The 18934-nt window shown below is 36.0% G+C and overlaps 2 protein-coding genes across 2 annotated transcripts in view; one reads left to right on the top strand and one right to left on the bottom strand.

The window, feature by feature from the left end:
• Positions 1-18934, top strand: part of LOC145986712 (selenoprotein N-like) — a 202514-nt gene that overhangs the window by 38014 nt on the left and 145566 nt on the right. The window lies entirely within an intron of this gene.
• Positions 319-12306, bottom strand: Pgk (phosphoglycerate kinase). Its single transcript, XM_083121033.1, has 9 exons — positions 12014-12306; positions 9515-9718; positions 8693-8837; positions 6193-6392; positions 5529-5667; positions 5251-5385; positions 4317-4438; positions 2479-2678; positions 319-580 (listed from the first exon to the last, which is right to left on the bottom strand). Exons 1-9 carry the CDS (start codon positions 12223-12225, stop codon positions 540-542), a joined length of 1398 nt encoding a protein of 465 aa, XP_082977159.1. The 5' UTR covers positions 12226-12306; the 3' UTR covers positions 319-539.

The raw sequence follows: 18934 nt of genomic DNA, 5'->3' as shown, positions 1-18934 counted from the left end.
TTTCCAGCACAATGTTTTTTTTACATGTGTGTGTCCTATGCAACACTACTTCAACTACCTGGAAATTTTTCAACCTTGTCCCAATGAAAAAATTACACAGAAAGGAATAAGTATAAACAGTGAATCTCTGAAAAGCAAAGCTGCCTAGAATTCTGTTTGATTATAACCATGCCAAAGATTGAACTCAATAATAATAATAATAATAAAAGTATTGGACTAGTTAGCATAACATTCTACAAAGGCAAAAAACTCCTAGGTTAGAATTGTGGACAAGGGATGGGTGTTTTGTTGTGTTTATACCAAAATACAAAAACAATGCACACTAGATCCACATTTATTTACAGACATATATGTACACATACGTACACAAACCTCTTTATTTCCAATAATCAGAGAAATGTCTCTAGCAAGTGTAACACATTTATGTTCACCTTGTAAATAGTCCTAAATATTCCACTGATCACAGTCACAATTCTAGTTGTCTGCACTAAACACATTTCAATGTACACTTCTCATACTAAGTGGATCCTTTTCTCAGATCACGCTTCAGAAAGAGCAGCTACACCAGGTAAAACTTTTCCTGTAAGAAAAAAGAATACTTTAAGAGATCTCGACTAACATAATCCCTCTGGTTTATCAAATATTTTCAGCTACATGCTGCATCTTTCTCTGCAATACCAACTGAAATATGAACATTCATGCAGAATAATTTTTCTTGTATGTACGTATTGCCTGCAGTGTAGAATTATTCCTCTTATAGCTCAAAAAGTATGTTTAAATGCTTGTAAACTACAGGAGGAATAAGAAGTAGAACAAGCATGTAATATCTATTACCTACTTCTCAATCTGTATCTGCAGATAGAAGATACACTGGTAAATCTCAATAGTCTACTTACTTCCCTACTCACTTTGGCAATACAAATCCCCTGACTTTTCGGCAAATTTAAAATAAATTTTCAGAATATTCCATGTTTATTTAACATGCTGATAACCTAATAATTAGGTTAGGCAACATTTCATTATCTGGTCTCTCATGACTTAACCAAACAAAAGTATTTTTTCACTTTCTTCAATGTTATTTATTTCTAGCAAAGTCTTCACTTCCTTCCTTGGGGTAGCAAGATATAAAACAGGTTTGCGGTCTGAACTTCATGATTTTTTAATCGCTTTTGGTATTTTTCATAATTTTTCATTTTGCATTTCCAAATTAGTCTTCTGTTTCAGAAATTCCAATCGGATTTTTGCAGTTTAATTATCTGCTTATCAATAACTTATTCATTTGGTGAACAAGAAAATAAATAAATACATTTGAATCTACAAGAACTTACAAAGTTCAAGTCTCGTTCCCATAGGCTTGTCTTAACATTTCAAGCATGTCGGTAGTGGATCTACCAAGTTTAACGCAAAATTTTATTGCATACCGAACACTGGAACAGCTCGGAGGCAAATAAGTTGCATCAGGCTGTATACCTGACATCCTCCACCAACCGCCCTGCACAATAGGTCCATATCTGACACTTCTGACTTGCCCACCAAAAAATGTCTCATTACTTTTGGGACAGACCTTGTATGATCTGAACAAAGGTGGAATATCAGAACTTAATCCCAAAAATCTTGCACAACTGGCAAGACAGACACCTCCAACTGTCCCTTGAAATCACAATGGCTTTCATGCCCTCAAATTCCTGATGTGGAGTTAAAACTGGATTTTTATAGGACCTTTTCATGAAGTGGAAAACTCGCCATGGGACATTATAATATTAACATTTAACTCAACTATGATCTTCGTGAAATTATTTTTTAACTTTAATTGGAGGTTCTAATATGATTATTTCATTAATCATAATCTATTAAAACTTAATTTGTCTATCAGAAAAAAATTAAAATAATCTACATCCATAAATTTTGAATGCGGAGAGTCCACAGAGGGGAAAATTTACATATTCTTTGTAAAATTCTGAAAAGAGGAAATAAAGATTATGAATCTTGTAACTAATGACTAAATTAACTTTTACTGAAAAAATTTGTAAATATTTTTAAATCATTTTTTGACTTCTGGACAAGGCTTATCTAGCCCCCTTTTCTTAAAAAGAATAACCCATAACAGCCAGGGCAAGAGTGAACATTGGGGGAAGTGTAAACATGGCATTTCCGTAGAGTTCGTAACACCGATAAGCAAATTAATAGCGAAAACTGGAAATACATCATGGATACCAAGTGTTAAAAGCAACAGGAAGTTTTGTATAGCATAAAATGTCTAATATTTATTTGTGTGTTCCTTCTTGCCCCATGCGCTGTTTATGATTTTTTGTAGTGTTTGGAAATATTCCCTGTAGTACATTTGTAGTTTCTCTAATTTCATGAACATGTAAATACATTTAGAGTTCTTGTGGGAACCCTGTAATTGTGTGTGTTAAACACTTATTATTCCAGATATTAAAGTTATTCAGCACGTTCAAAATAAATACGAATACGTACCTTCTAGAAGTTCCAAGCTTGCACCGCCTCCAGTACTAACATGACTGACCTTATCCTCAGTCCCCCATTTGGCGCAACACGTAGCTGTGTCTCCACCACCAATTATTGTTATTGTACCTTTCTGTGTGGCAGCAACTACAGTGTCCATGATGGCCTTTGTGCCCTTTGCAAAATTTGCAAATTCAAACACTCCAGCTGGTCTGCAATCAGAGAGGAGAGTTTATCCTTATTACACGTGTCAAAAGTGCATGTTCTATGCATCAAGTTCATGGTGATGCATGCAGAAAACATGTTGTGACTTTTTGTCATAAAAACGTTCGGTGTAAAATTATAACTAGAGCGACATATTTATGGTAAATAAAAGATAAAGATTTCGGTATAAAAATTTGACAAATTTCAGGATCAAAAGCGGTACATAAAATGGCATTTCAGTATTAAAATGGTGAATGTAGCACTAAATTTGATTTAGAAATTACACGTATTACACAATTTTTCCCTTCAAATAACATTTTATGCAGTTATCTGATTCAGACTTCAGAAAGTGTCATGTTGGTAAATAACCAGAGCCTGTGTAGTTTACAAGAATAAAGTCCAGGGTGTACTACATGGAAGTGGAGTTCACCTTTGGTTGCTTATGGAAAAGTTACCCCTTACACCCCTTTTCCTTGTAGGTTGGGATGGATTCACTGATTTAAGTTTATTTTACTTTGCATTTCTGCCACTTTTGGCTAATCAGGAAGGTGAGGATGACTTTTGGCTAATCAGGAAGGTGAGGATGAATGGACTTTTGGCTAATCAGGAAGGTGAGGATGAATGGTGATAAGATTAGATGGATGAAGGGATAATCACAAACACACATGGACAGGACACAACACAAGCTCCACAGAGGATTATATTTGCTTATCTTCAGAAAAGGTCACCCTTTAACTTATTCCAAATACAGCATTAGCCATTTTACATTGGAACGTATTAACAAAAAATTACAACAAAAATAATAACATGAACTAAACTTACATGTGGTTAAGAGACTTACAGTCTTCTAAAACGTGTCTGATTATCAAAAATATATATTTGGCTTGTCGGATTATTATATTTTCTGTGCAGTCTATGGAACAGTGCGCTGGATGAGGCACAATCTTGGCTTCTGAGAAGCAAAAAGTTGAGTGCTTCTTGAATGGCACTCAAAAGGGAATTTCCTGAAGAAGGTGGTCACTTCTGATGTTGCCTGCCATTCATTATTTTATGCAGGAATATGTGGTCTGCCAGTCTATGTCTTTAGTGAGAAGTTTGAATATTTAACATCTTCAGAAGAATGGGCTTTTGCAAGTGTTTTGTGGATGGAATTTGGTGATGAACAATGGCCAGGAAGAAATTTAGTCTTATCTAAATTTGAGAGGCATGCCATAAACCATATCGGAGAGCAGCATTCAATTTTTGGTGAAACAAAATACTTTTAAAAAGTGCTGAGAGCAGACAGGTTGTGTATTTCTATAAAACGATAGAGGAGTCCTCACATACGCATGGAACTCTTAGTGACTTGCAAAATAAATAAATAAAACATTACAAAATGGTTCTCTGTGCTATTTTTTGATCCCTTTAAGCAGCCAGTTCTCATTTTTATTTCTTGAGAAAAGGTCTGTTGTAGTTCAGTCTGCCACCACCCGCAAAGATGAGGAAAAAAAATAGTCTCCTGAAAATGAGACAAGAGGCACACTTTAAACAATGTTAGAATAGGTACATTATAAACTAGACGTTGGTTAATGTCAAATTAATGTGGCACGCTACTATCACATTTGCCAAGCATCACAAGATCTGATCTAAAGTTTAGTTCCACCTACCCATTCCAAACTATAACCTTCGCTCGAGTGATTGGTTCCTTGAAAAGCTCAATTGTCTTTGGTCCAACATCCAATCCCATCCATCCATCAGGGATACCAGATTCCTGCGTAGCAGATCCAACCTACAAACAAACATGAATATGTATTTTCTTCATTTCAGTGTTACAAGTCAAGGAAATGAAAACTGAAGTAGTTCTGATTGTGTCATTCTCCTAGATGCTTATATGAGCAGCTTAGGAAGGTAAGATTTGGTGCAATTTTCTTCCTATCCATTTTCCATTCGAAAAAATTATTTAGTCAGGAGTGTACCAGCATGGTCACTTGTACAGCCTACCTTTCACACCATCTTAAAAATTAATGTGTTCTGCAACTTGAACAAGTGCAATTTTTTTCCACAAAACTTCAAACTTAAATCCAAAATATTTCACTGCTGATGAAAAAACAAATGAATGGTAAAATTCCAAGCCCACTGAAAATTTCATGGGAGCACACCCATTTTGTATAATCTGGAATATATAGTATCAAACATGTACTGCACATTAAAAGATTTCAGTGCATATGACAGTGAGATAAAACATCTGAAAATATGCTAATCAATGATTGCGTATGATTTCAGTAAATCTATAGATAAAACAAAGGAGATTTAGGCAATATCATGTGGAATCACTTGCATATGCAATAAAATATTGATTACTGTGATGGAAGCAGGTTTTGTGTATTCATAAATTGATTGTCAAGTTGATTTGGTAAATAGCCTCAAACAGATTTTATAATAATATGGAAGCATTAAGACAATTATTAACTACTACACTAAACCAATAGCAAAACACAAAAAGGTGCAATAAACATTAATTGTTACACTAAGAAAAGAAGGGAAAGTAAAGGTAACAGTAATGTACTTTTAATAATAAATATAAGTCACAATCAATCATACCTGAGCATCTTCTGCAAATTTATCTGCTGTTACAAAATCAACAGGTAAATGAAGTTTGACATTATTTTTCTTAGCTTTTTCCACCAATTTGGCAACAATTTTTGCTCCTTCTTCATCATACAGTGAATTGCCAATCTGAAATAAAAATACAATATTGCTTTAACATTGCAGAATGATTTTTAGTTCTTTGGAAACACCAAAATTATCTTACAAATGACTGTTTACAAATAATGGTTAATTGGTTTTAAATTTAATGGTTAAAGGTTTGAATCACTTACAGACATTCCTTTAAGTTGTTTCAAGAATGTGTATGCCATACCACCACCAATGATCATCTCATTCACTTTATCCAACAGGTTTTCAATCAGCTGAATTTTATCAGCAACCTTTGCACCTCCAAGGATAGCTAGGAATGGCCTGAAAAATAAATACACAAATATTATGTAGAGCAACAAAAAATGCTAGGTGCACATTTGTTTTAGAATTAAAAATGCTAAGGGTTGACCCATATCAGAGTTTCCACTAATGCTGAAAAAAAAAAATACAGCTGCTTTTACAAAATTTCCCACACACACTATAATAAGGTCCTATGGAGCGATGAATCACGCTTCACACTGTTTCGATCAGATGAGAGAAAGTGGGTATGGCGACTACCCAGAGAACGTCTGTTACCCAAGTGTGTAGTGTGTGTGATGGTGGCAGCATCATGTTCTGGGGTTGTTTCAACTGGCATGGCCACTGGTACCGGTGTATGGCCACATGACGTCCAAATTAATGTTCAAAAGAATTGTCATACCATAGATTAGCAGAATGAACTGGTCACAAGAACGTTTTAATTGTACAACTAACCTTGTTATCACATAGTATTAACGGTGATGTCTTAGTGTACCTAAAATATGCTTGTAGTTTTAGTATGCAATTTTAAAGGAGTCAAAAAATTACCTTTCTGGATTGTCCAATGCTTTGGCGAAATATTGCAGTTCTTTTTTCAAAAGAAAACCTGATGCACGTTTGTCAAAGCCATCTCCCATCATGGAGCTGTGAGCCCTGTGGGCAGTTCCAAATGCATCGTTTACGTAAATGTCTCCTAATTTCCTCAAAGATTCACGGAATGACTTCACAGAATCAGCTGGTGCTTTAACCTGAAACAAGAAATATTTTATTTTCAGTATTATATTTTTGTACGTAAATAAAAAAAAGTTTCCATTTCAGCTGTGTCCTTTAGTAGCTCTACTGAGATGTATGATGGAATGTTACAAATATTTGGTAATTTCTTGCCAAGGTTTTTATAATTATACTTCCTCAATATTATACTGCATTTGCTGTAGCATCTTAAATAATAAAATTCACACATTTACACTGTCATTACAAGGAAAAAACATTTTCGCTCTGAACAAAACTGAAGAATAATCAAAACAATTTCTTATACTATTCAAAACTATCAATGTTAGGTTTATGTTAAAAAAAAAAAGTCATTTTGCATGTTTAAATGATTTTTGCTTTATGTCATGATGCTGTAATCTTGCTAAATTACTCTATGTGGTGGTGTTAGCTATGTTCATGGTTTATCCTTCAATGTAAAGGGATTGCACATCTAGCTATATGCACCCATCATAAAGAAAGGACAAACAAAATATTACATTATACATACATAGTGTCTTTCTCCTGTCACTTTTAGCTAATTGCAACAATGAAGATAAGTGATGATATGATGAAGGGACATTCCTCCCAAAGAACACCCATGCTGGGATTTGAACACAGGCCCTTTTGTGGTGAGATTGAAGGTCAACCACTTGATGCACTCAGCCACCAAGCTGACAAACAAAATACAATAGAACAGGGGAAAATGTAAAATCTGGGTTCCACTGCATTTAGAGTTACCAGATCGCTGTAAGGGAAATGTAGGACATGCTGTCCCAAAATGTAGGACACAAAACATTCTCAATAAATAATACATATTTCTATAGAACACGTTAGAATGTAGTTAAAAAATGACACTTTTCAGTTTAAAAAAAATTAATTCCTAATGAATTTTTAAATGTAAAATTTTAAAACTTTCAATTATACTAATCAATGCACCTCTTACTACATGATTTAAGTGGTACTTCTCAGAGAAGGCAATTTTTATTAAAATTTCACGTTTAAGTCAAGCTAGAGTATTTATGTTAGAATGGACAGTCAAACTCTGAAATTATAGGGACCAGTACCAAACATTTTACAGACTTTATAAAAAAATAATTTATCTCGTGAGTCTGTTGTGCTGATGGTAATGAAAGTACTCTCTCAACATTTGAATTATGACCTGTAATGGCAAACAAATATTAAGCAATTACCGTAATTTAAAATTGTTCCAGAAGTTTCATCTTGGGTAGTTTTTAGTTCAATAACAGGATGTCTACCAAAATAACACATCCAGAATTCTTGACTTTTTCTGGACTTTGAGACCTTTTTTCAGTTTTTCTCAACGTTTATTTATTTGACCCCTACTTAGGTAAAGTTGGAAATTAGTAATTAAGACAGATAAATATTTATTTAATGAAAACTCCTACCAAAGGGCCAGTTAAGATAATAACTGAAGCTGAATTTAAGAAGAGAACTAGATCTGCTTTCTCGTATTAATGCATCCTGAACTGTTTGGCATCTGGACTCGCAGCCAGTATAATCTTATGTGGGGCTTGTGTCGGTTGTCCCTATATGTTTGTGACTGTCCATTCATCCATCTTATCTTACCACCATTCATCATCATCTTTGCGATTAGCCAAAGGGACAGAAAAAAGTTAAATAAAATATACAAAACCAACCAATCAGTCATAAGGAAGCAAAATTTTTGACCACAAGAATAATTTATTGCCTTTATATTGACTTCTTGATTTCTTTACTTTTTCTTGACTTCCATGACTTTCTTGACTGGCAGATACCCTGAATAACTCTTTTCTCTATACCTCTGCTTTACAATCAAATTATATTGAATAAGATTGGGCAACACCTTGTTCCATCAGTATAATCCCTAAGGCAAGAAATTCTGCTCAAGCAATGAACAGTGACGTTATCAGAAAGTGGTCCCAACACTTTGTTCATTAATTGCTTCCTTTTTCTCATTTGTTTAATAGCAGGACAAACTATTTTCTTTCTGGGTAATGACTGAACCAAAATAAATTTCACTATTGTGTTTGGAAGCGCAGTCCATAGACTTGTAACTTCCATGATTTTTTTTCTGTTACGTATTTTCCTAATTAATATTATGAGACGCTCAAAAATGTAGGAAATGTTCAGGAAAAACCAGACATCTGCTAACCCTTTACCTATGGTACACCAACTTAGTAGAAAGAATTTATGAAACATGTGTATAGAAATTATGTAATGGATGAGCAATTACAGCATATATTCTATCTCCTTTAAAGATTATATTTGTGTTAACATGATAGTGATATTTCTTCATTACCTTATTTCCTGATTCATCAACACCTTTTCCTTCTTCTTCTACATGAAACCTTAAATTCTCCAATAAAATAATAGACCCAGGAGCTGGGTCAGCACACACTTTCTCCACTTCTGTCCCAACACAATCATTTAGGAAACTTACATCCCTAAAAAAAGGAAGAAAAATATTGATCTATAGGTTGCCAAGAATAATCAAAAACATGCTTGAAAATTACTTACAAAAATCAAAATTCAACATCCTGCAGTGCGAAAGCACATTGATTTGGACTGCATTCAGTACTGCCCATAGGTCTGCATAAACACATTTCTTCACCCTGATATCTTCACAACAAAGGCAGCTGACAAGTTTTCCAACAAAGTAAACCACACCCAGTATTAAGAAGGACTTAATCTGCTTCATTACCCACAATATCGTACTTGTAAATAGTTGGACCCGTTCGTGGATGTTTGCAGGATTATTTCCAGGTAGGGGCAAGCAAGGTATTTTTTTCCAGGGGGGCAAACAAGGCAAACTTCCCCTGTAATATTGTTACTCCCTCAAAAAACATTGTTTGAATCATGTTCATGCAATAATTAACATATATAATTGTGGCTGAAATTAAATTATATGTGTGAAATATATAACTTTTAGTATACTTTCATTATCCGGGGGCATGGGGTGCCCCTCCCGACTTCCATGGACCTGTTCAACATAAGGTATGCATATGATCTTATGAACTGAAAATAAATATTATCTTCATAAGATATTATGTAGCAAATTCTGTAAACGCAATTGCATTTTTGAACAACGAATGGATCCTTACAAGTAAAAATAATTTCTTACCTACTGAGCAACTTTTTCAATTCCTCTGCTACTGGTTTGAGGGTATATTTTTCATTCCTTCTTCCATCAGGTCGTCCAAGATGAGACATCAATACGACTGACTTAGCTTGCTTCTCTAAAGCATATTTTATGGTATCCAAAGCCGCAACAATGCGCTGATTGTTTGTAATAACTCCATCTTTAAGAGGAACATTGAAATCAACTCTGAAAAAAACAACATAAAATACATACATTTTAGTCAAATTAGATTCATACATTTATTTATTTATTGCGTCTTGTTTATCATGGCGAAGTTAAGGCTTTGTAGTCTTTTCTACCACTTAACCATGTTTACAACAACATTTAAACCATTACATAGAAAGGTAAATATTAAAATATAAAAAGAGACATATAAAATTACAAAGAAAAAAATTACATAATAAAATGATAAGAAAAAAAATACATACGGGAATAAAAACCTAACCTATACTCACGAGCATAAAACAACACACACACACACACACACACACACACACAATCACATATTCATGACAGTAGTCAGGGATTTGAAATATTAATAGGCTCTAATAGAGAGCATGGTGGAAAAAATATATAAAACTTTGATTTTTGACAAATGTTTGAGTTGGAGGTCAGATTGATTGTTACAAAAGGAAACAATACAACAGCAATATATTTATACAATCATTTTAACAAGTCTTGTCAATTGTTTCAAAGGTTTGATAACAAGGGGTTGGATAAGGTTTTCTTCAGAAAAGGGGCAAACTATTCATCACAACAGCTAAAATATGCACTAAATTAAAAAAAACAAGTACCCAAAATATATTTTATAATAGTCGATGGCACAAGGTGTTTGAGTATCCCTTTAAAACACACAAACAATGCCACCCCTGATGTGACTAATTTCTTTTAAGGTTCAATGTTTGGTGGGTAGCTAGCTTTTAGTTGTGTAGCTTACTAGCTATAACTAATGTCCTTGATCTAACTAATGTTCACAATCAGATTTAAAAATTACCTCCACTATAAGCAATAATGAGCATGTTAAGATCGAATATATATTTAACACCATCAGAGCAGTGGCGGGGGTTGAGGGGGGTTAAAAAAATCCTTGAAAAAAAAGCAATTTTTTATTGGCCAATTATTCCTTTACAAAGAACGGTAAAAATCTGATATTCCTGGACACCTATAACTTCTTTGTTTTGTCAATTTTTGACATTTGTACTTCCCTATCTGCTTTGCAGAACATTCTTTAAGGTGTATTCACGTTTTTCGTCCTGGAATCGGTGGGAAATTTAAACTAAAAAAATATTTTTGGGTATAATTTAACAATACAGGGAATTTCTCCAGTTTGTTTGAAATTTCGGATACTTACTAATTTGGGTCTCCTAATCACGAATCTGCACTTACAATTTGGCACTCACGTATAGAAATTCCTGAATTATGGCTAGCCCCACGGACCATTGGCGCTAGCCCCACGAACCATTGGCACGGGGTTAGATTAGGCTAGGTTAGGTTAGGAAACATAGTTAAATTTTAGGGTCGTAGTAATATCAGGAATATATATATTTCGTTCTTTAAGTAATCAAAACGGAAAATCTTGCGATAAATAATGAGCAATTGTGCATTGTCGGTTGTGATGACTGACCCTCTTATTTTGCAAGTTTGACACGTGAGCACCAAATTTTAACTTCAGATTCGTGATTAGGAGCCCTAATTTAGTGAGTATGCCGAATTTCAAACAAAATGGAGAAATTCCCGGTATTGTAAAATCGCTCCTATTGTTGTTTGAAATTGTTGAGTCCAAATTTCCCACCGATTCCGGGCTCTGCCCCTGGGGTAATTGACCTACTGGCCCAACCGCTAACACGGCCCCGCCTCCGCTCCGGCTCTATCTATAGTGTCCCTGTAAAAGGCATGTTAGAAATTGGCCGGAGTCACTGCCCCCAAATGAGCCCCAAACTTTTAAATTTGAAGAAATCCGTTACATCACACAAAACACCTTATAGATGTTAGACAATGCTACAGGAACTTATTACCGTAAGTAGTTCCTTCTGTAAAAATGAAGAAATCTGTCCGGGGAATATCAGATTAGTGCCCAAAGAACGTCAAAGGCAGGAAAAAACCTGCATTCGCATTAAAATGGATCAAAACTACATTCATAAACTTCCACAACGCTGCAGAACATGATCTGCGTAAGTACTTTCTCCTGTAAAAAGTCAGAAATCCGTCACCCTTATAGTAAAGTGTTACCAAAAAAAGTATATGTAACACCCCTTTTGAAAATCCTAGGCACATCCACTGCACCAGAGTAGCATATTCTAAATCAAATTAAATAAATTATTCCGGGAAAAAACATGGAAATATGAAAAAATCACATTATATTAGCCTTTATATGTTAGTAAATCTATAGAAATCGTCCCAAAGATTAATATCTGTACACATGCGTGAAACTTTATCGTTCAGTCGGCATAAATATTAATATGTTACCCGGCAAGTACTTACCTCATTAACACGCGCTTATTTGTCACGTCCACTGCATCTATGCTAAGTTTGTTTAATGCCATATTCAGCACACTACCTTCTTTCGATTGAAATACAGAATAATTTTGCCGAAAGTTTCCTGAGGTCACCTTCAAATTCGTCTGTGCAACTACAATTTTGCCACACTTATCGATACACCTCAGTATCGATCTTATCGAAATCGTAAAAACCATCGAATTCAAATAACTGTATGAGGACTGAGGAGATTCAAAATTACAATGTAGCTCCAAGTCTTTATTGTATGCTTGTTCATAGTATTATTTTTAGCTTCAGTATTTAACAAGCACGTAGACATGATGAAGAGAGAAGGGAGAAAGAAGATAACCCCATGAGATAACCTTTTCACATGTTGCCAAGATGGCAGTCTGTGATGGCAGGTTGCATCCACGTGAGTTCATCTATTTGATCGCAAACGTTGTTGACAATCATTCATTCATGGTTCTTTTCGCAGCATGGTAAACGAAAGACTGAACAAATGACGAGTTCGTGATAACATGATTGCAAGCATAGTTAAATAACAGGCTGACTGGCATGCTATGTTTTATTTGATATTCAATGAATAGATCATGTGACTTTCACTCAACAACTGATGCACCCACGTGTCGTGTAATAACTCATCACCCAGCCATTCCAAAAAGACAACAGTGAAACACTCGTTGGGGGAAAGGGCAAGTACTACAAGTGCAAAGTACAAAAAGCAACAAAACACATGACGGTTGTTTAAAATTCACTGCAGTTATTTGTCTGTTGTAAGAACGGTCCTAGAGCCTAGAGGCCGAAAACGCCCGCTCTAATAAAGACGATTTTATTATAATTTTTAGTTTCAATGAAGGGTACTTCAACATGAAAAATATTTTCTTCAGGTTTTCATTTTCACAATGAATACCTCTGGATGTGTGTGGGTGCGAGGCAGTGGCGTAGCGGCCCCCTCCGCAACCTTCGCAATGCCGGAAAACTCGTGTTTACCACGAGTAAACAAAAACATATCGAACGGCACAATCGATTGTCGAACTGTAGCAAAACAACTTCCGGTTCACGGCGGTCGCGTACTTGTGTCCTTACAAGAAACAATTCAAAATTAAAGTAAAATTCAACTATATGTATATCCAAGGATATTTACAATATTGGAGGAACAGAATACTTAAACATTGTTGATTCAACGGAAGGTAAGGGCGTGGTGTAGTGGTGTCGGCCCCCGTGGTGAGTGGTTAGCACATCGCGCTTCGACGCCGCGGGTCCCGGATACGAATCCCGGGTCGGGCATGGATGTTTGTGATTGTCTGTCCTGAAAAGTCCTGAAATTGAGAATTAAATAAAATGATATGGGCTGCTAGCGGTCCCAGGTTCGATCCTCCTTACGAGGTGCTCTCTTTTATTTAATTCTCCTTCTATTAAACAAGAGCATGGCAACATCATCTGTAATAATAGTGTATAGTGGCTAGATTGTCCAAAAACTGGAATTTACTAAAAAAAAAATAAACAAATAAATGAATTGACACACGTTCAAAGGGATATTTTCACGTATCAGATCTTGAATTATGATACTCTAACGATAATTGTGTTCTGCTTCAAAGACATTGAAATATCTTAATGAAATAACCATTGATATTTGTGGCAATTCAGGACACATTAATATTACCCCTGTGTCCACTCGAGTTCAATGCAAAGATACCTCCACAAATATCGACTGAAAAGTTTCCATCATGTGCAATTCTCCATTAAATGTTTTCGCCCAGTCGTATTGCCTTCTTTTCTTTGTTACAAACAAATATTCTTTCCACATGACATGTAGGAGGGTGGGGGGGGGGTTGGATCTGCATTTTACATTGGTCAGCTCCTTCTACGTGTGTTTAGGAGCGAAAGCTTGTGGGGTAGTGGTTACCGTTAAGGATTGAAAATTAGATGGTCGTAGGTTCAAACCCCTCCGGTGGCAGAAACTTTTCGTACGTTTTAGACATATCCCATTTTGTTCATTGTCCATGCTGTGTGAAACGGAATGATTCAGTTTGGAATTAACGATGGGGGGAGGGGAAATGTTAAATAACAAAATCTCAATTTCAACGAACCGAGAAGACGAGAAAAATTGGATAATTCTTATAAATATGAAAATTACATTCATGTTTTTAGTGGTAAAATCAAAGATCTTACGTGGAAGATTTTATCTTGCTCTGAACTCGGCCAAAAGGAATTTCGCACCGATCTAATGCATTCTCTAATACATTATAAAATGTTAATGAATGTTTCATGTCGATAATTTTATCAATGCATCAGTTCTTGACGCCGAGACGTATTTTCTGCAACTACCCCTTCTTTCCTCTCGTCTCCAGTGCCTTCTGTCCTTAACTTCTCCTTCTCCTTCTTCTCTCCCGTCTTTCTCCTCTCTTTTTTTATCTCATACCGCCTTCCCTACTTTTCTCACCTCTTGTCTCCATCCCACTCTTCTCCACTCCTCTTATCTCCTCTCCTGTCTTATTTTTCCGACTCCACGGAACTCTTCTCCTAATCTTTTCGTTCTTCTCTCTTTCTCTATTTTACTCTACTCTCCACTCCCCTCTTCTCGTCTCCTCCTCTCATCTCCAAACTCCTTTCCTCCTCTTCTATCACCACGCTTTCCTTCCTCTCTTCTCTCCTCTTTGCTCCATTTTCCTCATCTCTCCTCGCATCTTTTTCCTTTCTCCTTATTACTTCTCCTATCCACTTCCTCTGTCCTCTATTTTCTTCCCTTCTTTACTCTTCCTCTTCCCCTTTTGCTTTCTCTTTTCTCGCTCCTTTGTTCCCTTTCGTTTCCTCTCTCCACTTTTCCTTTGTTTAGACTCATGAACAATGAAATACTAGAAAATCGACGTTGTTTCTTTCTGAGAGTATTGCAACAAATGTAATACTAATTTTTTTTCTAGTTTTATGCAATAATATTTGGATATCTTTCTTTGCCGTATTTTATAAGTATCTAATGTGCATGTGGCAACCCTGAAATTGAGCCTAACTCTACATGCAACCCACCAACGCCTTGTGTAATTTGGGTTGCCTAGTTTAAAATGTCGTTGTCCTAAAACTTTTGAGGGACACTGTACCAGAGATAATCGCCACCAGAGTTCCAGTTACGAGCTAACTGTACATTGAAAAACCGAAATTTTCACTAACTTCCAGTTACGTGCTAACATGAACCTTAACTGAACATTGAAAAACTGGCCAGTAATTTTCCTAGAGTCCGATTGTATAAAACAGTTGATCCTCGATTAGCCAGTAAAATTGATCTGCAGTCACGCTGAACTCTGATTTTGTGTTGTACGGGGGTTATTCCTGAGTAAACAAAAAATGATCGAACAGACAACACGATTATTGATGGCAGGGAAAGAACTTCCGGTTTGGCGAATTTTCCAATGTAAACAAGAGGAATACACCGAGCTTATTTTCTTATAAAAGATCGGAAACAAAATGGATCACTTGAAATTTTTGAGTGATGTAGAGAAACAAAGGTACCTAGAAATGATTGGCAATTTCCCGGATCGTTTAGATGCAGATATAAGGGACAATACTAATATTTTCCAAGGCAATGTTGATCTTCTACCATCAGTTTCGTTATTGAAAACACTTCTCCAGGTTGAAATGAAGCTTACATTAATTATAAACATTGAAATACTTCGAACACAACAGTAAAAGAAATAGTAGTAATTACTAAGGTTAAAATTATTGTTATACACTAATACCTAATTAAATACATTTTATTAGAATTTAATTATTATATTATTGTTGTAAAAAAGGTAAAGTGTTCCCCTGTGCATAGCACCACGCCATGAAGGCGTATAGGGGGTGTGGGGGTCCCGGGTTCGATACCCGGTTGAGGCACATAGTGGTTCGGATCCCACTTTAAACTGTAGGTCCAGTCCCGATTAGCCTTCCTGTGCATAAAGTGGACTTAAAACACCAAATCAAAATCAAACCAAACTATCCATACAACCATCTTATCTTACCACCATTCATCCTTATCTTCGCGATTAGCCAAAGGGACAGAAGAAAGTGAAGTAAAATAAACTAAATCAACCAATCAATAGCAAAAATTCTTGACCACAAGAATAATTTATTGCCTTTTTATTGACTTCTTGACCTACTTGTTGATTTTTTACTTTTTCTTGACTTCCATGACTTTCTAGACTGGCAGACACACACTTTGTTCTCTATGCCCCTGATTTACAATCAAATTATGTTGAATATTGAATAAGAATGGGCAACACCTTGATCCATCAGTATAAACCCTAAGGCAAGAAATTCTGCTCAGGCATTGAACAGTAAAATTATCAGAAAGTGGTAATTGCTTCCGTTTTCCCGTTTGTTTAATAGCAGGACAAACTTTTATCTTTTTGTGCAATGACTGAATCAAAATAAATTTCACTATTGAGTTTGAAAGCGCAATCCATAGACTTGTAACTTGCATGATTCTTTTCTGTTACGTATTTTCCTAATTAATTTTATGTGACGCTGAAAATGTAGGACATTTATGATATTTTTAAAATTCCTCCCGGACGCCGGACATAAGGCTAAAATGTAGGACATGTCCGGGGAAAACCGGACGTCTGGTAACCCTACCTGAAAAGGGATCGAACCCGAGACCCCTTAAGAGAATACGTTTTTGACTCTGTTTATGCACTTTGCTAGTCGTCTTATCGTTCAGTTTACCGTGGCAATGACAATGAGAGATATTATGACAACGGCATACAATAATAATCTATTTCAGCCCTGGTCCCCTATCTTTGCAAAACAATACGCTAATGGGAGCGAATTTACAATATAGAGAAAGTCTCCAATTTTGTTAATTTTCGGTATACTAACTAATTTTGACCTCCTAATCACGAATCTGTTGAAAAAAACTGGGGGTCACATCTGAAAATTTGAATAAAAGCCGATTGATTTTTTTAATATATATAGGTGTATATGCGTAGTTTTACGAACAAAAATGTAATCTCCTGTCATTGTGTCCAACCACGCCGTTGTTTTACAAGAAAATGATTTATGATGTTCAATTCTAGTACGATCCCTATTTCTTCGATGAATTTAGGGGTGAAATGAGTGCTAATGGAACCTAACCTAACAGGCCTAACCTGACCTTGTGTGAATGGTTCGTGGGGCTACCCGTGGATGGTTTTTGGGGCTAACGTCAATGGTTTGTGGGGCTACCCGAAGATGGTTTGTGGGGCTAACGTCAATGGTTTGTGGGGCTACCCGTGGATGGTTTTTTGCGCTAACAAACAATTTTTCATCAAAATGTACAATTTCCAGACGTGACAGCCGGTTTTTTAGAACAGATTCGTGATTAGGAGGCCAAAATTAGTTAGTATACCGAAAATAAACGAAATTGGAGACTTTCTCTATATTGTAAATTCTTACCCGCTGATGTCTAGAAGATGGAAGTCAGCTTGGTTCCTGTTTACAGTACTATATCTTGGTCGTGTCCAGATTGGCAAGCGCTCCGTCCCGTTGCTCTCGCGTGTGACGTTCCTTTCTGGTGTTCGCCGATGGATCACGGATCACTACGTCTCGGTAACTACCCAATCTCCTTGTGCGGCGGAGTTATGAGACTCTCCTTAATATTATGCTACACAGCATTCTCAGGACGAAACAATTTGAACAAAAAAATAGCTTCTTGCTATTTTACAAATTTAATAACCCATTTTACCTTTAAACAATCACTGCAAAATAACAACAATATTCACAAACGCAATCACATTTGAATTAAGTTGCAGCTTTTCCTTTAAAACAGTGTTTTTCACAAAATAAACATCATCTCACGCAACTCAACTTACTTTTTCCTTTTCACGCACTCTTGTCCCGGCAACGGAATCAATAAAAGATTGGACAGTTCTACAAATGTTTATAAACCGGAAATGACTTCCGCTTCCGATATTGTGTGTAACAAATACACAGCAAAAATTACAAATTTAAATCAACACAAACAACAGCATTGAAACTAACAAATAAATCAAACAGATTTCTGTCAAATTAACCGAAAACAAATAACATATTACATATCGCCAAAATAGACAAGGCGTATCACGCGTGCCGTCGCAGTGACGTCCAAGTCGTCCGAATCTACATCCACCTATTTACTACTCATATTAAAAATGGAACATGGCATTTCTTCATTTACAATTATCTACATTCAGTATTATCATGGTATTATCGATAGAATGTCCAAATATACAGGGTGCGAAATCTCAGGGGAGTACCCCCACCAACAATCTTGTCCTGAAATTTCCCCCCACCAATTTCTTCCGGGGGGTAGAGTTTTTGTTTTAACAATAAGCATAAGCATTTAGCTTGGGATTCGAATATACTTGACTGGAATAATATCGAAAATATACAAAAAGAACGGACAAGAAAGAACCTCATCTCTTAGAACACTGAATCCAGCAATCCCCAGAACACAGAAATTAGACGACTAGTTATTTCTTCTCCATTTCTCATCGCCTTTCGTTAGCAACCACGAAACATATAAGTATATTAATAAAACACTCAGTGACGTGCGGTGACGTCGACACTTGGGGTAGCAGTCAGTGGCGTGCTCAAGGGGGGTTTGGTGTGTGTCACACCCCTCCCCCCTTTAGGGCCAGTATTCATACAAAAAAGAAGAATGCCAATAACAGGAAAAGATTGCAAAATTATGAATGAGTACTAGAAAAAGTACACGTAACCCCACCCACATTCGAAAATAAGAAACTATTTGATTTGACTCTAAGCCAGAGATCCTGGGTTCGAATCTCGGATTGGCCATTTGTGTTCTTTGTGTGTGTCCCTTCATCAATTTTGTTGTACGAAAGGTGGCGGTAAAGCGAACTAAAATAAACCAAATTGAGCAATCAATCAATGATTTGATTTCATTTTTGTTAG

Source organism: Lepisma saccharinum, chromosome 4, assembly GCF_977018435.1.
Source record: "Lepisma saccharinum chromosome 4, izLepSacc3.1, whole genome shotgun sequence".
Classification (NCBI taxonomy): Eukaryota; Metazoa; Arthropoda; class Insecta; order Zygentoma; family Lepismatidae; genus Lepisma; species Lepisma saccharinum.
The sequence above is the reverse complement of the archived record's forward strand: the minus strand, read 5'-3'. Positions and strand labels throughout refer to the sequence as shown.

Bases quoted from the DNA above. Each gene is read 5' to 3' on its own strand.
- Pgk (XM_083121033.1), bottom strand. From the start codon at position 12,225: ATGGTTTTTACGATTTCGATAAGATCGATACTGAGGTGTATCGATAAG. The intron at 8,838-9,514 runs GTAAGAAATTAT...TCCTTTTTTTAG, and splicing joins TTGAAAAAGTTGCTCAGTAG to GGATGTAAGTTTCCTAAATG. The intron at 2,679-4,316 runs GTAGGTGGAACT...CTCTGATTGCAG, and splicing joins AAGGTTATAGTTTGGAATGG to ACCAGCTGGAGTGTTTGAAT.